Source organism: Aedes aegypti, chromosome 3, assembly GCF_002204515.2.
Source record: "Aedes aegypti strain LVP_AGWG chromosome 3, AaegL5.0 Primary Assembly, whole genome shotgun sequence".
Taxonomy (NCBI): Eukaryota; Metazoa; Arthropoda; class Insecta; order Diptera; family Culicidae; genus Aedes; species Aedes aegypti.
The window spans coordinates 363996760-364022567 of NC_035109.1; the positions used below are offsets into that span (position 1 = coordinate 363996760).

The 25808-nt window shown below is 36.0% G+C and overlaps 1 protein-coding gene across 1 annotated transcript in view; it reads right to left on the reverse strand.

Annotated features, from left to right (window-relative positions):
• Positions 1-14313: 14313 nt before the first annotated feature.
• Positions 14314-25808, reverse strand: part of LOC5566851 (lachesin) — a 601395-nt gene continuing 589900 nt past the window's right edge. The window contains exon 8 of the mRNA XM_021848912.1: positions 14314-17062. Coding sequence (XP_021704604.1) covers positions 16845-17062 — 218 coding nt within the window. The 3' untranslated portion in view covers positions 14314-16844. The remainder of the gene's footprint in view (positions 17063-25808) is intronic.

Sequence of the window (25808 nt, forward strand, 5' to 3'; positions counted from 1 at the left end):
CGCGCAATGCACGAACGTTCGCTCAAAAACATTCGTTCAATATTCGCGCGAACTGTTCGAGGTTCTGTAAATGCAAACTGTTCGCCCATATATTACACAGTTCGAACAAACACGTCTTTGGTTCCATGGCTGTGGGTCGTAGCAACCAATGTGTGGTGCATTCATTGATCGCCAAAATGTCACTGCTGCTGTTGCTAATCTCAAAGTATATTATTTACAAACGATTCCCCTCATCTAATCCATCTTTACTTCCAGATATTAATTCAAAAATCTCCTATGAATGCAAGAATGTTGAGAATTGTCTTCAGGAACGACCCAATAAACATGTCGAGGAAATCCTTTGGAAATTTCGTCGGAAACTAAAGAACTTAATGATTTTTTAGAATTTCTCCTAGGATATCGTTCATTGAATGTTTCATCGATTCTTTCCGAAACCCATTAAGAAAAACTTGTGTTCGGTGTCAGATTTTCCAGACCGGTTCCGATAGGGCTCCAGAAGTACCTCCAGCAATCAACGTGTTGTTTATGCAGTTTTTTTTATTGTTCGTCCAAATGTCACATGAATTGGCAGTATAAATACCATTTATAGTCGAGTTTCTTCAATTAATTCTTTACTATTTTCAGATGATCATTCTCAACAACTCCAAGGCGTTTATTCGAGTAATTCTGAAATACTCTGCAAATCCTGAATCCTTTGAAGATTACTTAAAGAAATTGCTCATGAACTTTTAGGAGCTTCAACTTATTTTCAAGAATCACCCTATAAATTTTCCGGAGAAGTCCTTCAAGAAATTCAAGAGTTCCACAAACTTTTCAGAAATCACTTCAGATAATTGGGCATGAATTTCTGGATGTCTCCTAAAATGTATTATTGATTTCACGAGCAATTCCTCCAATGTTCCACAAGGACATGCTTCCATAACATTTCGATAATAACTTACATACTGTATAAGAATTAACCCAACAAATCTTTCAAAACGTTCTCTAGCCAATCCCAAGAGTGTCAATCAAAAAGTTATTTAGGTATTCGAGCTACATTTTTAGGGTATTTCTCTGTAGAGATGTATGAGTTCTTAAAAGAAGATTGCTTCAATGATTCCTTTCATTTATCCACTTATTTTTACAAATCCTCAATTTCACTCTTAGATTTCTCTCCAAATTTTTACTGCAGCAAGTTTTGGCAGACTTTACTCTAGCATTTCTTCCCATAATTCTTTCATAGCTTCACCGGTGATTCAATCGGTGAATTGATACAAGGAATTCCAGTCTTGAGAAATAATGTTCTACATGAATTTCACTTTCCATATCCAACTATTGGACTTTCTTTTTAGCCGTTTCCTGGGGAATTCCCAACAATATTGCTTTCGCCCAAAATAAGAAATAGTGAAACAAATGTTACATGCATGCCCTAAAATATTTTTCCAATGATTATTGTACGGTTAATCATTCTAAAATTATTAATTTATACAAAGAAGTCCTTTTCCTAATGATTTGAAAAATTCTCCGAAAAATTCGAATTTTGAACACATTTTTTCAAAAATTTATTATGGAGCAGAATCTGTCACTAATTTTAGAATTTTCAAAAGCAGTTTTTTTTTTCATTTGAAATCAGCAACGTTTACCTTCTTCTTTCTGGCGTTACGTCCCAACTGGGACAAAGCCTGCTTCTCAGATTAGTGTTCTTATGAGCACTTCCACGCTTATTAACTGAGAGCTTTATTTGCCGATTGACCATTTTTTGCATGGGTATATCGTGTGGCAGGTACGAAGATACTCTATGCCCTGGGAATCAAGAAAATTTCCTTTACGAAAAGATCCTCGACCAGCGGGATTCGAACCCACGTCCCTCAGCATGGTCATGCTGAATAGCTGCGCGTTTACCGCTACAGCTATCTGGGCCCCAACGTTTACCTATGTACATGAAAATGTGTTCACTGTATTCTATTCTCTTCAACTGAAACAGTGAACACATTTTCAGCGAACAAATTTCAGTTTTGAGCAGAAAAACTGTTCTCGAAATTTTAACCATTACGATGATAGACCCTTCAACGTTAACGGATTACAAAGTTCATAAAGACAACTTCCTCAAAGCACTTCTTCACGAATTCCTAAAAGAATTTCTTCTGATTCAAAAAAAAAAAAACTACATGGCTTTTGCAACATATATTTTTACAGATAAATCCACCACTGTTTCCTGGAAGCCTAAAGAAATTCCTTATAGAATAACTACTTCCAGCAATTTCTTAACCAAATGTTCAAATGCTCATATCAGATATTCTTTTCCAAAGATTTCGTCAAGGATTTATCCATGAATTGTTGTAATTGAAAAACCCGGCATTTGTCTTTAGTGGATTAGTACAGTGAAACCTCCATGAGTCGATATTGAAGGGACCATCGACTCATGGAAATATCGAGTCATGGAACAGAAATCCTTTGGAAAGCAGTTTCGAGGGACCATCATAGTAACCATGAAATTTTGTTTCTAATATGGTTCCATGAGTCGATATCGAGTCATGGAACATCGACTCATGGAGGTATCACTGTAATTAATTACCCCAGGACATTTTTTCTGGATTTCTTCAAGCATTTGAACTTATTTTTTAGAATTTTATTTTGTAAAATTCTAATACATTACAAGAAAAATTCCTTGTAATGTAATTCTTAGTGAAATTTCTATAGAAAATCTGAATAGTTATTGAAGGAAAATTTTGAAACATTGTATCAAAATCATTGTGCCAATTTAAAAAGAAATATTTAAAATAGTTTTTGGAAATACCGTCAAACAAATGACTTGCAACGGCGGGGTGACCTGCAACAGATGGTAATTTATCATTATATTTTACACAAATATCAAAAGACAATTCGCCATAAATCAGTTCTACAATACCAGTGACCCACAATTCAAGTAGTGGATACGATTAAAACTGTTATTATAAATAGTTTTACAGATAAATCATTACTCTTGAAAATGACATGGAGTGATACTTGATAGAAGCTCAAAATTGTGGCCTAAAAACATGAGCTTGCTTTAATTTACAAAATAACATGGCTTTTCTATAACTAATAAATAATAATCACCCCTATTCTTGTTAACGTTCGAATGCTCTTTCGATCGAAAAACGGTTTGCATTCCCGTTTTCGTTAGCAAAATCAAGTGAGCCCGTGGATTCGAACGAATATAATTCGATCGAAAGTTGGATCCGCCGTAAACAAGAATAAAGGCGAAAACACCGTATTTTATTTTAAGAAATTTTAGCCACAACTTTAAAATTTGAATTATTTTTAAAAATGCCGCGTATAATAAATCCGCGTATAATTAACAACAATTACCTCTCAAGAAATTTTGTGTTCTAAAAACTCTTCTCTTTTGATTATGAAGTAGGTCTACTTCATAACCAAAAGAGTGTTAATTCATCAATCAACTACAAACTACAAACACCCAGTAGGAAAGATCCTTGATAATTAAAGCGTAATTTTCTCATATAAAAATAGCCTAATTACATAGTTTCTTTCAAATAAGTAATCCAAATTATCTTGTATTAGTCCGAATGCAAATATATTAATAACAATACTTATCAAGTGAGACTAATGAAAATATCATAATTTTTCCATTAATTTTATTTCCGATTATTGCGCAAATACTTTCTGAAATTCTTAAACAAAATCATTCAGAATACCATCAGGGTTTTCCTCAAGTATTCCATTCCACCAAACACTTTAAATACTCCTTTTAACCAAATGCATTGGAAAGTCATGAGATTACTTCAGGAATATCTTCAAAGATTCCTTCATAAATTATTCCAGGAATACCATCAAGAATTCCTCCAAGGATTTATACTGAAATTCTTCACGGATTTCTCGAACTATGTCTCCAGGGATTCATTCGCAGATTCCTTCAGTTTTCCAAAAGTTCCTCCAAATCTCTTCTGTAGCGATATCTCAGGAATTTCGTAAAGAATCATCCCAGTAATTTCATCAAGAGAATAGAACTCATTTCCATTGATCCAGGAATTTCTCTAGAGACATCTTCAGGGATTCCTTCAATGATATATCCAGGAATATTTCCAGAGGTTCCTCCGGATATTCCTCCACAATACTTTCTACAGGGATTCATCTAGAGATTTTAACAGGTGTTCTCCAGAAATTTGGCAATTTCTCCAACGATTGTTCCAGGGATTTCTCTAGGGATGTATCCAGCATAGAGACTAGTGACAGTGAATAAATTCCCCAAGAATTCCTCCAAATATGCCTCCACTGAATCTTGTGAGGATTCTTTCAAAAATTTACCCAGGTAAACAGAGACCCCTAATTTTTTTTAGAGACTCATCTAGGGATTTATCTAGGAAAATCTCCACAACGATTTCTCCTGAGATTTCTCAATCATTTTTTTCAGGAATTTCTTCAGGGATTATTCTAGAAAACTCTTCCGGGATATTCTTCCAAAGATTTCATTTTTTTTTTGAGTGCTTCTTTCATATATTTAATCTGAGACTCTCCCAGATGTTCCTCCAAGTATTTTTCTAGGGATTCCTCCATGAAATCCTACAGAGATTACTCCTTTTTTTCTCTGAGGTTCCTCTAGAAAGGGATTGCCCCAGAAATCCATCCAGATACTTTTACAGGAATCCATTCAGGTATTGCTTCAGGAATTTATCAAAGCATCTCCGAAAAAGAGTGTCTGGAAAAAATCTTGGAGGAATCCCTGGATGAATACTTGAGGTTATTTAGGATGTGAATAGTGGAGGAATTTATGGGGAAATCGCTGGAGGAATTTATACGTGCTCTTGGATGAATCCTCGGAAAAAAATTGGATATTCAAAACCTTGAGGATTACCTACAAACTGCTGGGAGTAGATCCTGTAGCGATTTCGCTGAGAGAATTCATGAAGGAAACTCCTAAGAAACTTGTGAAATAATTACTTGTATTATCCCTGCAGGAATTCATAATGGGGATGGAGCAATCCTTGAAGAAATCTCCGGAATTATTCCTGGAGTAACTTCAACAGTATTACCTGGGGAAGACCCTGCAAGTATCCTTGGAGAAATTCATGGTGGAATTTCTGGAGCAATATCTTCCATAAACCTAGAAGAAACTGTAGAAATTCCTGGAGAAATCTTTTGTGACAACTCTGCAAGAATCCTTGTAAACATTTTTCTTGAGGAACCCTTCTATCAATCTTCGGAAGAGTTTCAGGACCTGTGAAATCCATGGATGAATCTGTGGTGGAATCGCTGTTCCAGCTGGTGGTGGAATTCTTGGAGGTATCTCATTAAAAATATTGCCGGAGCAATCTATGAAGGAGTCAAAGGCGATTCCAGCAGGAACTCCTCCTCAGTAGAGATTTTCCTGCGGTATTCTTTGGAATAATCCTGGAAGAACTCCTAGATGAATTGCTTCTGTTGCCCTATCTGAGCCGGTCTGAAAGAAATTGGTTGCGATTAAAACTTCTTTGAGGGATCTCTGAAAAAAAATCTTTTCCGACACCAATGTTTTGATTTGACAGTCTGATCATGGCGAATGAATAATTTGGTTTTCTTTTGTACTACACAACTTTTAATGGTTGCTATGCAACGCAAGTTCGACGAACACATACGATTGAATGCACGAATATGTTTCTACAATATGTTTGCTAGTAGTTCGTGGACATATTACACAGTTCAGGCTGGTTTGCTACTGACAAGAAAAGGAATCGCCTATCTCGATGCGTGGAAAATTTCTTCCAAGAAATGGTCAAGAAAATCACATTTTTCTGATCGCAGTACGCAGTTGAAAAGAAATGTCACTTCAAAGGGGGCTCTCTGTAGGAAATTTCTTGACCCATTCAGTCAAGGAATTTCTTCACTTTTCTTGAGCGAAACAGCATACTTAGCTTTCGCGCGAACATTCGTGCAATTTGCTCAAATGTTCGTGCATTGCACGCACTGTGTAATCACAGCTTAAGTAGCCCGTCATTCGTTTTGGCAGCCTTGTTGACATAGCAGTTCGCAATTTCAAAGTGAAACATCTCAGTCCTCATAATAGAGAGAGTTTATTACCTCTATTGTCCTCATAGATCATTCGGAAAAGTATCACTATATGCGCTGATATGCAGAAAGTATGCTGATACTCTTTCAGATGCATCTGGGCAATGCCAACTGATTTTCTTTAATTCGAAATTTACATGATTTAGCAACAGTCATCAACGACACGTACACATTTCAATGACGGCCTACTTCGCCTTAAGATCTGATTCTTCGAGGAATGCCTTTAAAATATTTCCATGGAATTTCGGATTAGGTATATCTTTGGATCAGATTTCTTAGGACTTATTTTTTCATTCATCATTCCTTAAAACACTCAAGAATCTTTAAAAATATCTTCTGACAGTACTTCAAAGAATATTTGCAGGAATGTAGTTGAATAAATTGGGTCCTAAAACTTTTAATGAAATCTTGTTTTTATTCAATAATACGAAAGAGCATGCTTAGCAATTTTTTACGCTCAAATAACGGCCACAGAGAAACAGACGTAACACTTAGAACAAATCGCGATCAAAATCATAGTCGAGAAAACATGTACGCCCAATGCTAAAATCGTTGTGTTTGGCCGATCGACCAACAGATGGCGATAGTGTGCAAACGTCAAACGCGAACAAAAACGATGTGAGCGCTGTGAGTGGTGAATTGACCAACTACAATATATTTTAATCGACCGTTAAAAAGGTGGTCGATGGACAATGATGGAAGTGTGACGTCTGTTTGTCTGTGTAACGGCTATATCATGTTTAAACTTTAATTTACAAATTGGGTCCATAAATGAACCTTGACACTTCTGGTCATGTTTGACGTTCGCTTAGTCGACAAAAACACCACAGGGGTTTTAGTTTTAACACTGGGGTTGTTCCTATACGCTTCCAATCGCAAAACGCAACATACTGTTAGCCATCTATACTTTGGTAGCGCAACTAGTCAGATGATGAGAGATTTGATTTTTCACGCATCCATCACATGCCGCTGTGGGGAAAAATGTTTTATTTTTCTGATATAAGACGGTTCACAGTGAAATAGTTAGGCTGAAAAGGTAGGAATATCCATTCTCTATGTTCTACATACATATGTTTTTTTTTTGTATTATTGAACTACTTTCATAAAAATTGAGATCCGGCTGGTAGGAGCACTAGTTTGAGGTTGGAAAACCAGGATATGTGAGGTTAGTTTCATTGGAACTTTCGCCTGAGCGATTTTTGCGCTTGAATAAAACACGCTTCGGGACATTCTCCGCTGCCCCTAAAAATACCATTGGGTAGATAAATGAATTCTCTACCATTGGATCTCATTCAATTTCATACATAAGTGAAGTAAGCGGTGCAAATAAATATTTTGTTTCGAATGTTTTGAAACCATGAATGAGTTTGACATTGCTCTCGTCAACCATCATCATGACGACAGCAGCACACCCCACCGGACGAATTGTCGTATTGGGAGCGAATGGGTTCACACTCAATCTGTTCGGTAAAAATAACTGGGTTTTGGAACTACCGAAAAAGTCAGTAAACTAAAAAAAATGTCAGAAATCGAAAAACAGAGATTTTTTACTGAAATTTTGCAGAGAGCTTTCTTTTTATATCATATATCGGTAAAAAATAAAACATGGTGAAATTTGCTTTTCAATTACGCGTGGCAACAGTTTTCATTTTACTGACTTTTTCGGTAGTTCCAAAACCCAGTAAAATTTTACCGACCCCAGTAATTTAATTTAAGTGTGTTCATTAAAATATTACGTAACGCAAAATTTGTCAATTTTAGACAACCTCCCTCCCCCACGTAACAGCTTTTGTATGGAAAATTTTAAATTCTTGTATGGACCGTAACAATATGTAAGACCCCCACCCTCCCCCTGTTGCGTTACGTAATATTCGAACGGTCCCTAAGACCCCCTCCCTCCCCCTGTCGCGTTACGTAATATTTGAACGGTCCCTATCTGACATTTCGGAAGGGACACTGAAATCAAAATATACCCAACATTTGAATTTAAGCCAAGGGGTGTGACAAAATCTAAAAAAAAACATGAAAAAATGTTTTTTGGACTTAAACCAACAGAAAGCATTACAAAATTGAGTAAACATGTGTTTACCTAAACTTAAGCGTTTGGCACTAAAATTAGGACAGGGCTTTAGGACCCTTCTTCTTCTTCTTTTTGGCGTTACGTCCCGACTGGGACAAAGCTTGCTTCTCAGATTAGTGCTCTTATGAGCACTTCCACAGTTATTAACTGAGAGCTTTCTTTGCCGAATGACCATTTTTGCATGTGTATATCGTGTGGCAGGTACGAAGATACTCTATGCCCTGGGAATCGAGAAAATTTCCTTTTACGATAAGATCCTCGACCAGCGGGATTCGAACCCACGACCCTCAGCATGGTCATGCTGAATAGCTGCGCGTTTACCGCTACGGCTATCTGGGCCCCTATTCTAAGGAATTATTTAAAGTTCATCCAAGTACACTTTGACAGAATTCCCAGAAGAATCTTTCTAATATTTTAGATACCGTATAATCGGGTGAAATTGATCAGTAGGGTGAAATTGATCAACGTGTCACACGATTTTATTTCATCCTAATGGGGCACAAATATCTATGTAACCTGCAGTGAGTGCACGTTGTTTGCCGTCACTATTGTCGAATTGTTTATTGTGAAGTTTTTTTTTTACGTTAAATAAGGCTTATTTCTATGAAAAATAATGAAAAATTAAAAATCATGTACAGTGCAGTATTGACAAATATCCATTAACTTCTAGTTCTAAACAAGGATTTGAACATGGTATAAACCTGAAAGTTTGTGAGGATGCTTGAGATACATCCCCAAACCAGATTTCATCAGCAAAATTCGTATCAATTTGCTCATTTGGTTGAAATAATTAAATTTCTGTTAGATATCACGAAATTCCTTAGGAAATTGCATACACTTAGGCGTTTTTCGTGTAATTCATGAAGTTTAACTATATATTATTTCTATAAATATTGTATTGTTAAGAATTTTGCAAGCATATTCGGATTCAGGGAGCTCAAATTTATTTTGTAGAGTTGTTTTGAAAACTAACAATAATTGCATTGACAAGTGATCAATTTCACCCCGAAATGAATTCCCCAGATTTTTTATTTTAGAGATAATTCTCTGCACTAAAGTGACATTTGTTAGAAAAGTTCGGTATATGAGCCAATGAGGCACGCCTTGGTACTTGTTTTTCCTGCATTCAATTGTTTGGCATTGTCATTATAATAGAAAACAGACAAGAAAAATCGTGAAAAATGATCAATTTCACCCGAAATTACGGTACTTTAAAAGGTATCTGATTGAAGTAATCGTTGTGCAATAATCGGAGAAATTCTACTGCAAATTCTTAAAATAATCACCATAAGAATGCTGAGATAAATTTTTGGAAGAATTTATTAACTAATCCATAAAAAAATCATACAAAAATTCTTCACAAAAAACACAAAATATTTTTATTCTTGAAATAAACCTCACCATAGATTTCAGAGAAATGTCCAAAGTAGACAGTCTGGCGGAGAACCCTGGTATTATTCAAACAATGAAATTAAAAGAACTTTTTGAGTTCAAATTTAATTCCATGGAAATTTATTGCTGATACAAACACAAAAAGAACCATAAGCCAATGATAAAACGATACATTGCTTTGTTCATCTAAGATTTTCTTCAGCATTCTAATTAAATAATTGCATAATGAGAAACTTCCCAAAGTCTACACCAAAATCCTCCTTTGGATTCAATTGAATTTCAATTCACTTTTCAATTGAGAATCTTTATCAGATCTTGCAGAGAGCGATTTCTATAAAAATAAAGCTTGAAAAATTATTACCTTAAGCTGGAGGAAATTACCTTTATTATCTTTATATTGTTATGAAAAAAAACTCTTTCAAACTAGTCAATTTTTTTTGCACCGAGTTTTACAAGAGATTCTCTTATAAAACTTTTACAACGGCCAAGGGTTTTTCATGAAAACTCCAATAGATCATTAAGGAGCAAATAACAAAATTCATCTGATTTTTTTGCCTGGATGGTATCAATGATTTATCAAGATGTTTTTTTTTTATTTATTCAAATTATTCATATTAAAAATACTGCGAATTCTGTCATAAATTCGACCAAAAGTTCTTGATGAATAATAATCAGGGTTTTTTTATATCCGTTTCAGAATATGTCCATGAATTTTTATAGAAGTTTTAACAGACATCCTTTCAAGATTTTAGTTTTATTCTATCAAGATTCTTTACTATACTTTTGAAAAACATATGCTTTTTTAACGTATCTATTGAAGAATCTTTCTAGGAGTTTCTTGTTTCAATAATCTATAAAGCATTAATTTTTCTTAATTCATAAGCTCTTAGAAACTATCTAAGATGTTGAAAAAAACAATGTAAATAAAGATAAACATAATTTTCACGGTGTTTATTAGAGAAAAAATCGCGAATTTGTCAAACAGTACCAATATGTTTTTAATTTTACGAGGAATAAAAAATGTAAGAATTTATTCTAGAACCTTTTCCAAAAATGTAATTAGGATTCGTCAAGAAATAACTTTAAAAACGCTTTCATGTATTTATCTGAGAATTTGGTTTTAAATATATTTATAGCGAGTGAAACAGTTTGGAATCAACTTCTAAGATTGCACTGAAACTTCAAAGGCACAAATCACGCAAAGCAAGCATCCAACAACAGTGAACTTTTTATTTTGACTTTGTGCACTAGCAGAAAGCTTAAAATAAGAAGATCAGAAACGTTTGCCAACTATTTTCCCAGTTTGTGCCTTTGGAAACGTGAGTAGGGGCACAAGTCGGCCATTGTGACGGCCATATTTGTGTTCCGAGATGTTTCACCTTAAGCAACATGGCTTCCAGACAGTGTACAAGAGTATAGAGTATACTATAGCAACACTCTTAAAGACCGTCTTTGTTGCTTGAAGGACAAAGTACCGAAGGAAGACTTGTCGGGGATTTACCAAAAGCTGTCCTGCAGTATACATCGGCCAAACTCACCGAAAATTCAAAACACGTTTGCGAAAACATAAGAATGCGGCTGAAAACGGCAGAACAAATGTGTCAAGCGTTGCAGTACATACTAGACCTGTTCATATTTTAAAAAATGTCTTGAAATCTACCGGTCAAGCAGTATTCGTAATTCTCATGCTAAGAACAATGTCTGGTCAAATTTTCAGCTCATTTGATAAAGATTTCAGTATGCTTCAAGTTGAAAATGTGTTTTTGGGCTTATTTCAGGGTTTGAAACATCATAACTAGCATGTGGAAAATCAAAACCACTTGCTATTACCACTATTTGAAAGCTAATTCTATTCTGTTAAAGTTTGTCGAACACGCTAATAAGATTAAATTGAGTTTTAACATTGTTTGATCCAAATTTGTACTCCGCTGTACCCAAAAATTACAGTTTTCTCAATATACATGGTATATAAAACATGCATTGGTATTATTTTTTTAGGCCCTAGTCAACGGGAATCAAACATAATACGTTTATGAATTCATTGACCATCAACAGATTACATGTTGCTAAAGGCAATAAGTTATAATAAATGCCCAAAGATCGAGCACCGCATCGCAACCTGATGATAGTTAAATCATGCATGACACATGTACCGGAAACGAATGAATTGAACAAGTTAGCATTGCTTTTTCTTTCCGAGTGATGATTGTTTTGATCGCATTTCACTGATCATTTAGAACGATTTGAAAACAATCATCATCATCGACTGAGAAAAGGCAGTGCTAACGTGTTCATTTTTTGTATTCATTGAAGCTCACGGTGGTGCTCTTGGCTCACCCACAGTGGATTTACAAATGTGCTTCAGAATTACCTATTTTTTACAATTTATTTTCGTAAGACAAATGGTTACTTTGAACGGGATTGACTTTTAGATATGCATTGTCATCATGTCTGGAAATTAAAAATCCGAAATTTTCATGCAGGCATGCTATTCAGTGAAAACAATTCCCGAAAAAAGAGATTTTCAAGAACCTCGAGATACAAACCTCAACCAAACTATGTTAAAACTTGCTCCAATCATAAAAGTGTGTTCGGCAAAAGTTCGTAGAATTGGATGAACTACTATGTAGAAGTATTTCCGATAGATTTTGATGTTTCGTTCGGTAGTTATGATTTTTTAAAGCTTGAAAATAGCCCAAAAACACATAATTGATTTGAAGCACAACTAAATTTACTCTAAATTGAGTGAAATTTTGGCCAGAAGTTCATTTCGCAATGAAAAATCAAAGTATTGGTTGACTGGGGAGTTTTCAGACATTTTTGAAAATATGAATAGGTCTAGTACATACGGGGGAACTCAATCGTTCCATCATTTCTTTAGAGGTGAATGCTTACATGATAATTAGAATCCTTTTAATTAATATAAAATAAATAAAAAGACAAATTTCTCAAGAACTTTTATCAGAATCTTCTTTAGAAAGTATCCTTGAAATCTAGCAGAATTCCTTCCTTAACCCTCTAATACCCAAATTTTTATTTTTGATCTAAATATATTTTTTCGTCGCATAAAATCGTTCTAAACACGGTTTTGGCAATGATTTATTTTTATTCGCGAATTTATGAAGTTTTTGGTTTTTATAATTTTTACTTTTGAGAAGTCATAAAAACTTTCTTTATACGCGTGTTATGAGCCAAGTTTTAAGCCAATAATAAAAGCATTTTGATTTCCGAGCTACAAAAAAAAACAAACAAATTCCTAAGTGTATCCTGTTTCAAGGCGGGATTGGGTATTAGAGGGTAAACTTCTGGATTCCCCAGAATTACCAGGTACACACTAGGAATTCAGCCCTGGAATTGCACAAAAAATCAATCCCAGGCAGTGTTGATAGACTCACACTCAAAATCTCAATCAATACGCTCTCCCGTGAGAGCAAACTCATCAGAGATCTGCTTCGCAAATCTCACGCTTGAGATATTGTTGCAAAATCAACTCAATCAACTCAAACAGTAAAAAATGATTCAGTCCCAAAACCCGGCAAAAACTCGTGAAACCCGAATGTTGTTGTTTACGTTAGAAAGGATTAACATAATTTTACCAGACTTACAAGAAATTATTGCCGTGTGTGAGTAAACTGTGGAAATACGAGACAATGAGTTCAAAAGGTGAGCCAACTCATCCATGATTTTTTGACTGCTGAGTTGCATGATTGACAACTCACGCATGAAAAATCTCAAGCGTGAATTGTGAGAAATTGAGTTTTTCACAACACTGATCCCAGGATATGGATTCTGTCAATAATTTACATAGAAATATTTTGAGAGGTCCAACCAATGATTCAGCACATTTTTCTTTTAATTTCTTTATAAATCCCTTTACCATTCAAAGTTACATATATTGCTGAATGATTTCTTTACCATCATGCTTATTTAGAAAACAAAAGTATTCTTAAGGTTTTTCAACAAATTTCCTCTGAAAATACGTTTCCAAACCATTTTTTTTAGATAATTCTTGTATAATTTGGGGATTTGATATTTTGTAAATATTGCTGAACGACTTTTAATGAACTTCGTAAAAAAGAGTAATAAAAAATTTGAGAAGACTTTTCGAAAAAAAAATGAGTAGAACTTTCTGCGAAATATCTCAGTATAAGATTTTATAGAATCAACGATTTGTGAATTGTTTTGGGAAATTTTGAACTTTGGAAAGGTTTAGTTCAAGCGTCAAGGCGATAGATTCGACCAGAGGAAAGAAGAAGAAGTATACCATTATGAAACAATTTTAAAAGTGCTTTTATCTTAGACTTGCGGGTATGAATGAAAACCTTCTCAAGCGAATATCTCAATGTTTACGTTCGAAAGTCAGGCCCTTATCACATGTTATGCTGCAGTAAACTTTCCAAAACTTGATACTTCATATCTCGATATCGTGCAGGTTTTCATGGCTACCTCGATGATCTCTTGAACCACAGTTGCACTGTTTTTGTGTTCTATTACTAGATATCTCCCTAACTCGATTCTCATTTCAATATTGAGTTATATAGAATTGATTGCACAATAGGATAATTTCTTAAAGTAAAAACTAACACACCATAACACCGTTTTGGTCACATTTCCCAGTTTTTTATTAATCACTTCTTTAATATATATTTTACAATACTTTCTGTGTTCCTTGTCTTTCATCATTACGACTAACTTATAGGCTTATTTAGATAGCTTTGATATCTTTCTTAAACTATCGCATTTCTTTGCTCTGTTCCTTTTCGTGGTGCTTAGAATCATTTCGCCGCACCGATATCTAATACATAATCATCTCTTGGTTTTTGTTAAATTTTTCTCCTAAAGCCATAAATGGTAATTTTTCATGTTCTCTTTCGTCATAATTTCACCTCGTTTGTATTTCTGCTACTATAGGTACTCCCCGTTCGTCTGTTCATTCGGCAAGGACGAAAATATGAGAGCAATTGTTTTCCATATGTACACGTGCATTGCTGCCATTTGTTTTTACTGCTCTTGTGCTACCGTCCACCTGACAGTCATTGACCGAAATATCAGGGCGATTTAATGGAACAATCTCAATGATAATAATTGAGAATTCCATTCTGATTCTGTTTTCGATTGGTTGTCTTTTCCTTTTATACTTTTGGTTTAAAGCGTGGATTATTGACGTTTCTGTGCATGATTTCGGGAATGGATATGGAATAAATGCAGAATTTCAGAGGAAAGGGTAATCCCTTTGTTACCAAGGCTGGGAGGCAGCATCGAACATTGGTAGTAAAATCAATTTGTTCATTTTTGTTGTCATACAAAGGAGAGTGCATACAGCAAGCATTGAATCCGGATTTCGGATCATGTCTCGTATGTTTTCGATAATGGGTTTTGTTTTAAAATATTATGCTCTTCTCGTTATTTTATTACTTCATTAATGATGTTTCTTTTTTTTTCAATTGTAAACTGTGCTTTTGGTTTTCGTTTCACTCGAGATGGACTTGATATGAAGTGCAAAATGATAGCAAAAGTATACATAGTAGAACACAATGGAAAATCTGATTTAATTGTGTTGGCATGGCTTGCTGCCTGATGATAATAGGATGTTTTTTTTTCCACGCCTGCTGTGGTGACCGCGGCGACGCCTCGTCTTGATGTTGTTTTTGCATGTTTGTCCATTGATGAACCAGTGGTAATTATTCTTCAATTATCAATTTGCTTTGCATGCATCATTTCACCAACGGCAAACATCGTATTTGTAGGGTTCTATAGCTATGGTGATTGGGGGAAGCTGAAAATGGCGGTAGCCGCCATTGTTTCTCTCTTTGGTGCCTCCCTGTTCTGTTTTCGCATCAGTTTATTATGTTTTCTTTTTATATGGTCCCACAAAACAAACCAATGGAAATCAATCAGATTTAAGTGTGATACCCACTACATTTGTCAGGCGTTGCGTTAATTTACTGGTGGATTGAGTTAATTATGCAACTTGATGGTGAAGTTTTGGCGATGTTCTCAATCTAGATTTAATTTTGTTTTCACGATTCAGTGATATTTTGATCGTTATAGATGCTAACCGTATCGTATTTATATGGCCTGGACACATTAGCTATGTACAGAAAAATATCAATTTGTGACTAATCGGCGGTAAAATAGTTGATTTAGTTTTGGTGAGTTTAAAACTTGCTGGGCACAAACACACAGAGATTCTGTTTATAGTTTTTTTTTATCATCAAGCGGACAATTTGATGTCTGGTGCGTGATGCCTATTTGTCTCGGCATGCTTAGTTTGATGTTTTCTTGTGTGATAAGAAAGGCCTATGTTAAAGTTTCGCCTATTTTGACGATTCCATTTGTTGGTCTTACCCAGCTATAAAATTTCTTTACTTAACTTATGATTACTTACCGAATTTATGTGATTGTTTGTTATGTGATAGTATTCAATGAATCGTTTTGATAAAAATAATGACAATTTTGGTTGTTCTCTATTTGAAAAGATAATGCTCACGTAGCTTTATTTCTGAGGAATTATGAATTGTGCTGACTTAAATTAGTTTAACTTAAATCTAACAAAAACATTGGAATAGTTGTGATCTACTGACATCACCTATGAGGAAATAAGGAAAAAGTCCAATATTGGACCGCTCATGAAACAATTTCTACATCGGTTCGGTTCACACTCCAACTTTGTCCTTCTCAGATGTTTTGTTCACATATTTTACATAAGTGTTGCCATAAATTTCAAAATAAAGCTTACATTTCTTATCTTTTTTTCTACGCAATACATATGATTTTGTTGTTCAAAGCTAGCTTTTTGTTCTTTTCCATTAAAGTCTCATATTTCTTTTTTTAAATTTCTCATAACTTCTTCTACTTCTTTGGTACAAAATATATGGCTACTTGATTAATAAAATCAAGAAAATCTAACTTCAAAATCGTCGAAGGAAACGTCAAATCGTATCATGGATGTAGACGAAAGATATTAACAAGTGTTATTATAAGTTGTCCACGTGTTGAAAATACATTAAAATATAGGAATGTGCGAGTAGTTGTGTCAAATCAATAATTCTTCATCATACCCGGGAAAAAACTTCACAATGTGCAGCTATAGTCAGAACATTTTCACATTTAGTATAATGAAGAATATCGCATCGTGCATTTCTTGTTGAGTTTAAAATTGAAGTGACCGGAATCCGACGACGATGACGAAGAGGCGGTGGCTGGTGTAAGAAAATGGTGGTGCTGGTCATTTCTTATTTCGGAAAGTCGAGTTTGTTGAACGGTATGGTTGCTGCTATTCTTAGCCTTAATTAGGTGCGTAGATCGCCTAGTGATTTATTGGAATGGAAAACGGAAACAATGCAAATCATGCCGATAAGCCGCCGGTTAATGGCGGCAGCAATGGTTGCTGCGATGCCACCATCGCAACGGCCAAAGCCAGTAGGGCCAACAGCACAGCACCGCAAGTCGATGATTTATGAAAATAAGGCGCTGCCGCGTCGCTGCTTCCGAGACCCAGTAGGCCCTTGTCGAGCAGTCCGGCACCGTGGACTGCTGGCTGGGCTGATGGTTCCAATTCCATGTCTAGAGGGGGAGAGACGATAGAGAAGCAGAAAAACAGAATTAGCAAAGTAGGCTGATGTCGAGCCAGACGAAAGGATTTCTGACGAGACTTATGTTTCCTAATCAGTCTGATATTATCACTAGTCCATGGCTGTTATGTATTATCGAAATTGTAATCAATTATCGAGATTTTATTTCTGTTTGTTTGGAACAGTGAAACACTGGCTCATAGCAAGTTTTGTGCCGATCCGGCCACCCTTTTATCCTTGTTACAATCGCCAGTTTTTTTTTCACAAAACTGTCAAAACCCCATGCTTTTGCTTATTTTTATTGAGTTGTCTTCAAAACTGGGAAACAAAAGTGACTTTCATCATTTTTGAAGGAAATCATTCAAGTATTCTAAAACGTTATTAACGTAATCTAATACAGTCAAGATTTTAACTAATCGGGCTTAGTTTTGGGCTGTCAAATAATCTTATATGCTTATATTTTTATCTAATTCAATGTTGGTATGACAAAGTTAATTTTATGCCAAAAAGTGACGTTTGCTTTCGTTTTAGGTGGGCTATTGCGGCTATAGCCCATTATCGGGAGCCCAATTAACACATAGCTCAATTGAACGTAGTGCAACGAATGTACAATATTGTACGACTGTACAATACGAAACTATGAATGTGTGGAGTAATTGTCATTACAATGAAAGTTTTAATCGTACCAGGACGCTTTTTAATGATAAAACACTATTATTTACACTGAATTACTTGTGGAAAAAAACCTTACCGCGTTTGATATTTCCAGTTTGAAGCGGATAGAAATTGTATCATATTGCGCAGTTCCTTGGTACGATCAACTTCTACGGCAGGTTCGTGTGCAATATACACGAACTGCGTCATCAAATGGATCAGCTGCTGAAGAAGGACGTGAACACGGCATAAAAAATTAACACGGCAGGTTCTTTACTACACCCCCAAAAACGTTATGCAATTTGTGAATGGGCCCATACCATCTAGACCACTAGATCATTTTTTTTTTCGAAAATTTGTTCGAGGTCGATAGGAATGACGTCGCCAAGTAGCTGCTAGTTTTCGGAATATATCACCTTCTCAATGTAGTACACCGTGGACCCGAAATGGCGATGGACCGGAATGCCAGACATCTTTCGACCAATCCAAGACGGAGCTTCAATCGAATCTGCTGCTGACGCATTATTGTGCATTCAGATTAACTTTAGACCGTAGTTCATAAGAGAACTGAAACATCATCAACAAAAGTTCGCCGAAGTTCGGCGTCGGCATTCTACTGAAGTTCTACGCCGACAAAGGCATTCCTTTTGCGGCGGCGAAGCACTATATTAGAACGCCGTCGCCGAAGTTTTGACTGCCGAACTTCTAATGGATCATTAAAATAACCAAAACGGCCGCTATGAAAAGCATAGATAGCGCCACCGTAGCCTTGTGTGTTTGACAGAACAGCAATGCTGTCACAATGTTAAGGCCGCACGGGACGTCATTATAATCATCCTATCCATTTGAAGAAGCAGATCTCAAATACTACTCCATATATCGATGTGAAAAATTTATCACTATATTCTATACATGTAGTGCACAATCGATCAAATTTTCAGCTTCATCGGTTCATTAAAACTCGAGATTTACTTCTGCAAAGTTTTGATGATAATTGTTAGAGTGAGACAAAAGATAGGGAAAATAACACGGCCTCCCGTGTCGCCTTTCTCATATACACCCAGACAATCAAAATGCACGTGTAACGTAATCACCTGGAGGCTTTGTATGTGCAAAATTTCACTTATAGGATGTCGCGAAAAGGCCTTCTACGTACAAAAGTGGAGGCGATATGCGTGCATATATTATGTGATGAATAATAACATACATTGCGAGTGTATAATTATTCTACCGAACTAACCAGTGATCTTATGTGACTTAACGTGTAACGCCTCCTGAAAGAGCAAAACAAAATAAAAATACGTTATCCTTTTCTCTCCTGCGCCGGTCCATGTCTTTTGTATTGGATACTTTTTGTTGATGTGTATTTTTTGCTAGCTGAATCTATAATTGAAACTTGAAACTATGACCCGGTGTTTCGCAGAATGGCATTGGTGGTAATCTATCCACGCTACTGAATATGCTACAGAGGATGTTATGCTGCGCAATGCTTTTATAGCCTTTAAAAGGTACGTTTTGTTCACTGAGGAAAGCAAACGTAAGACTGTCATAAGATTTGCTTATGGAATCTTTGAAATTCATAGGACCATCGTATGGTTTTCGGCAGATGTTGTTTCCATAATACACCTCGAAGGAATTTCGTACGATGATCTTATGAACCAGCATTGACTTGATAACAAAATCCATAGATAGTCTTATGAATTACGTTCTGATCCATTCTTGGTTCCATAAGACTGTCTTATGTAATTTGAGCTTTAGATTATAAATTTCAATGAATGAATAATACTAATCCGCGTTGAAAAATAAGTTAACCAACTTGGGAAAATCAAATTTTCATCCATTTTGTCATATCGCAATTCGATTAAAGCTTTACTGTAAGAATCGATTTGCGATACGACAAAATGGATGAAAACTCGATTTTCTCTAGTTGGCTAACCTATTTTGAACGCGAAGAAGTATATTATAGCAGCGAAACATTATTGAGAAAAGTTGTGAAGAACGCCTGAATTGGTGCAGGTTTACGTTAGGGGCGGATTAATGGATGAGGGGGGTTTGTGATTTCTTACGCGTCAAACAAATTGTTTTGAATTTTCAGTCAAAAATCTTATTCTTTGGATCCAATTCCTTAATCCGATCGAAAGAAAGTGTTAGTTACAGCGGAATTGATGATAAATAGAAAATATTTACCCTTTGATGCATTAGAAACGGAGTCAGCCAGCGACAAATCAGCAAACACGTCCATTTCGGAAGCCATATTGAATTTCTGATAGTGAAATGGCTGTACCAAGAAAATTTGCCTCACGTGGTTCTTCACAATGATGAGCAATGGGGTTTATAAGCGTTCTTATGACATTGACAATTGATTGTTATGAAAAAATTACACTTGTCTTATGAATCTCAATCTCGTCGAATGAAATACGCAAGTGTCTTATGAACCAACAAACAAATAATAAAAAAAATAAAAAAACGCGTTCATTAGTGTGATCTTATGAAAATCATGCGAGATTTTTGCCTCAGTGTGAGCAATGGGGTTTATAAGCGTTCTTATGACATTGACAATTGATTGTTATGAAAAAATTACACTTGTCTTATGAATCTCAATCTCGTCGAATGAAATACGCAAGTGTCTTATGAACCAACAAACAAATAATAAAAAAAATAAAAAAACGCGTTCATTAGTGTGATCTTATGAAAATCATGCGAGATTTTTGCCTCAGTGTGAGCAATGGGGTTTATAAGCGTTCTTATGACATTGACAATTGATTGTTATGAAAAAATTACACTTGTCTTATGAATCTCAATCTCGTCGAATGAATTACGCAAGTGTCTTATGAATCAACAAAAAAATAATAAAAAAAAAAAATAAAAAAACGCGTTCATTAGTGTGATCTTATGAAAATCATGCGAGATTTTTGCCTCAGTGTGAGCAATGGGGTTTATAAGCGTTCTTATGACATTGACAATTGATTGTTATGAAAAAATTACACTTGTTTTATGAATCTCAATCTCGTCGAATGAAATACGCAAGTGTCTTATGAACCAACAAAAAAATAATAAAAAAAAAAAAACAAAAAAACGCGTTCATTAGTGTGATCTTATGAAAATCATGCGAGATTTTTGCCTCAGTGTGAGCAATGGGGTTTATAAGCGTTCTTATGACATTGACAATTGATTGTTATGAAAAAATTACACTTGTCTTATGAATCTCAATCTCGTCGAATGAATTACGCAAGTGTCTTATGAATCAACAAAAAAATAATAAAAAAAATAAATAAAAAAACGCGTTCATTAGTGTGATCTTATGAAAATCATGCGAGATTTTTGCCTCAGTGTTCGCATTCATTTCTACTGTGTGCCAATTATGCGCTCGATTAAAGTATTCGGAGCACAACCGGCCAGATCATGATCTTGTGGAAGCCATGCAGTAATCTAATAAAAAGAAGGAAGGTGAATAAAACAGGCAAACCATACCCCTCCCGCATTTCCATTTTGATCATATTCCCTATTCGATAGACGCTATTCTTGACTTCAAAGATAGTGACGTTTTCTTAGACTTTGTGTAAGAGAAGGAGCAACATGTTTGTTGCCTTTTCCTTCCCGCAAATGTTGACAGTTTCTTACGAGATTTCTCGTTAGTGCGAGAGCGATTTGCGATCTCTTTTTGTCATGGAGGTGTCAAAATTAGTCTCTATATAAACGAGGAAAGGGTGCGACAGAGACAACACATATTATCGAACCAGTAACATATTACCTGCACGGAGACGGAATTCAACTCAATTTTGGGTTGTTTCAACGCAATTCCGTAGTTCAGCCCAATAACTCAATTTTGGCTATATTTCCAAGGTCCCCACTAGGTAGTTTGGCTTTAATTCCATTAGAAAAATATACTCAATTTTGGGTTGATTTAACGCAAAATTGAGTTATTTCGACCCAAACATAAGAAAAGTTGCATTTACCCAAATTTGGCTTATTGAGCCAAAGTACCCCCATTGGGTAGATGCAGCTTTCTCTATTTTTGACAACATTCGTGTGGAAGAAAGAGAAAACCGAAAGATTTTGGGTTGAAACTATAATCAATATACTTAATTTTGGGTAAAGTAAACTCAAAAACTAGGTAAAAATATTTCTCCGTGTGTACTTCTTTAACATGGCATCCATGCAGCAACAAGAAAGCATTTCGTTTGCTTCAAGCCTAAAACCACAGACAAACAGACGTAACACTGACGAAATTTCCATCGACCACTCATTTAACAATTATTTCAAATTCGCTATGTTACAAATCTCACACCCAGAGGCGCGCGCATCGTTTTTCTTCGCGTTTGACGTTTCACACTACCGCCATCTGCCGGTCTTGTTGCACGAAACACCTTTTCGTGTAACATGCTCACCAGATGATGATGATTTAAACTGGGCGATGGAATTTGAAGAAATTTATTCTAACTGTTACGTCTGTTTGTCTGTGCTAAAACAGTCTGGGCATCTGAAATGCTTATCAACAGCCTAGAGATTTCAAATAGCAATGCTTTTGCTGATTAGAGGCAGCAAAGCAACCAAACTGCTTTGATAGTGCAGCAAGCAGTTCAAATGCAGACAATAGTCTTCCGCACGGCTTATTCAAATGCTTACTGGTTACCTGGGTATCTATTCAACTGTTGATGGATGATTTTGATTACTTGTTTGGTGACGAAATTACAGGTCGTCAAAGTAAGGGTCTACAAACGGACTTTTTTCAGATGTAGTAGCTTCCCGGTGGCCACAGTGACCAAATCCGGATCTCCTGGAAAATTTATGAAACTAGATAGTGCCTTTCATTTTAGCCCAACTATCGAATGAAAAAGACTGTAAATCCGATTACTATCAATTAGCACGTGGATTCATATATTTCGACAAATCTAGCGTATATCTATATATACTTACTAGTGGTCCCGGAAAACTTCGTCTTGCCATCAAGTAGGCTGGTAAAAAACGCTATGGATCGACCCATACAAAATAACAGTTCCGTTCACTCTGGATTTTCTTACTTTCGCGGTGAATATAGTGGGATTTTTATACACACAAACACGGGTTTCACGAACAAAACGGAGAAAGAATCATTCAAATCCCTTGACCCGTTGGTAAGCTATTTCGTGACATACAAACACTATTCCATTTTTATTTATATAGAAGATATATATTATATATAGTACTTATATACAGTCGACTCTTCACATCTCGATGTTCTACATCTTGATATCTCTCCCTATGTCGATGATTGCTTCGGTCCCTTCATTCTGCATACGATTTCTCTCTCCATATCTTGATATCTCCATATCTCGATGTGTTCCTGTTGATTTTTCGTTCCCAAATTCCTCTCATTATCTAAGGTTACTAGACCAAATTTGAGAGATTCAAAACAATTTGGAAACTTGAAATGAAGTTTGTTCGTTTATTATTTTCCTAGTAACGGAGTGATTACTAGTGTTCATTAAACTAATGTTCTTTGTCTCGATCTCTTCCCATCTCTATGATCCCTTCGATATCGAGACGTGGAGAGGCGACTGTAGAACTATTGAACAAATTACAAGTCCCTAACTATATCGTCGATTTGGAGCGTTAAGTCCTCGTTAAATATATAAAGTAGTGACAATTGCATGTGGAACAGAATGACTAACAATCGATACTAGGTGACCCATAATAGTATGACCCTGGGAGGGAGAAACCAATACAAGCTTTCTGTACGTCATAGTGAGCCGGGATTCGGCTGTCACGAACTGTCACTGTGAGCCCAGATCTCAAACATTGAACTAACATGGAAAAAGCGCGTAACTGATTAAAACACATTTTCGAATTTCATCAAAAGTGACAAAAATCGAATGAAAATCAATTCAGGCACACAATGCCAGTAATGTCAGCCGAGCACCTTTCAATCGGATTGAATATAAAGCATTGAAAAACGCATCGTTTTACTTTTTCCAATAAAAATAGAAAACTGTGGCCCTTTTTCCATGTGTGTTAGGAAAAATCGAAAATACACAACAAATGAAAACTAGCGATTTTCCCCAAGCCTGCCTTGATTGTTGTTGGCATGCTGGAGTTATCTTGCAGTTCAAACAAACATTGTTCTATATTTCGTGTGTAGTATCGGTGCCTCCCTCCCAGGTATGACCAATGTATTAGTGCCAAACATGTTTCGAGCCCAATCCTATTCAGGAAAACGTTATTCGGTGAATTGGCAATCGGGAAAACATTTACGGCTATTTACGGCAAAATCAAATGGAGGTGGCCAAATTATATACGCGTAACGCTCTGTCCAAATTACATGAAACACCCTAAATGTAGTATATTTCATAAAAATTCAAATTTAGAATACACCCGATTCTGTTTTTGCACGGATTTTTTTTACACGGCCGCGCAGTTTCCATCATTTTTTTCCGCCAAAACCTTATTTTTGCATGAAACGTCGAGAAAAGTGTTACTTTTTTGCACGGTTTTTGAAATTTTGAACTGAAAACTTTTTTTGCACGGTACGCATCCCCCGTGCATAAACAGAATCGGGTGTGTTGAGATCCCGGAACTGGTTCTAATTAGAGTGCCTGTAAACAAGAGTGATGTCATGTTCCAGTTTTGACAGGTCTCCTGCTCGATTGGAACGCGGATTTGTATGGAAATGACAGTTCGCGCTGTTTCAATTTTGACATTGACGGCACTCTTATCTAAATCCACTCTGGTTCTAATCTTCTGCTGGATAGTCAGTGTGTCCATAAACATAGAGGAAGTGGTGGCAAAATGAACAGGAGTGGTAAAAGGAACACCGTGCCTTTTACCGAAACAAAAAGAAAATTGATTGATATTTTATCACGCACGGACGAGTATAAATAGGAGAATTCGGGTTGATACGGAGGTCAATTGAAGTGAAAATATCAACAACCTCAAGGAATCAAAGGAAAACAGGGATTTTCTATTTTCCGACGTTTCGGCGCAATGTATTTTGCCTTCTTCTTAGGATAATAGTGTTCTGTTTTTTGCATTATGTGTTTAAATCCAACGTTAAATTGTCTAATTATTGTTTTACACATCACGTCGCTAAATTTATGTTTCACTACTTCGGCGTACTGTTTCATGACTGCTATGTGGTTTGATCTTGGTTATGCTGGGAAGGGTGGTTTATGTTTGTATTCCTAGGTCTATAAGTATTTCTAGCCCTTACTGTATTTATTTTATGTATTAGTCCAGATAGTGTTGTGTTTAAGCCGTCTGTGTCTGTGCGTTTGTTTATTGTATTACTGTCGTTGCTGATGTGTATCATTTCCAATACCGGTAGAATATTTTTCTTGTATGTTTGATCAACTATTTTTGTCGTCTCATAGTTGAATCTGTGTTCGTGTTCGATGCAGTGGGCTAGGAGAGCAGTTTTTTCCTTCAGTGCTCTCACTGGTTCATCTGTATACGTAGAACCCGAAGCCAATAGACTCTCCAGCTGATTGAGATTGCTACGATGGCCCGATAATCTCGTTTTGAGTAGATTACCGGTCATGCGATGTAGCATTTCTCACAGTCTCCACATTGTATCCGATAGATCACATTGTGGTGGTGATCCAGAGGTATCGGATCCTTGATGCGTGTGTAAAGATCTTTAATCGTATTTACGCTTCGTGGACATATCGTTACAGATGGGTAGTTGCTATGTAGTAGATACAATCTCTAGAAAAAGATCGAGATTGATCTCTGTGTGTGGTTTGATGGTATCCCAGATTTGTATTATATCGTGTAGTACCAGTTGTTTTGGAATATTAGTAAACAAAGATACTACATCGAAAGACACAATTACATATCCAGGGGGAATAGTAACGGTGTTGATGTATAGGCCTATTCACATGACGTCTCAAATCAGCTGATCGGGAAGCACTTTGACAGTTCTTCTATGAAAATGACAGGCTCGTGTTAGCACCGGTCTTCCACCGATGTAAACAAATGCATAGACGGATCTGTCACATGAAAAGGCCTATTGACAGAAACTGTATGAGTCTCTGTTGTTGTATTTGGTATCCAACGAAGCTTGCAAAATTTTGCATACATACTTGGATAGTTCGTAGCTGGGGCTCGTC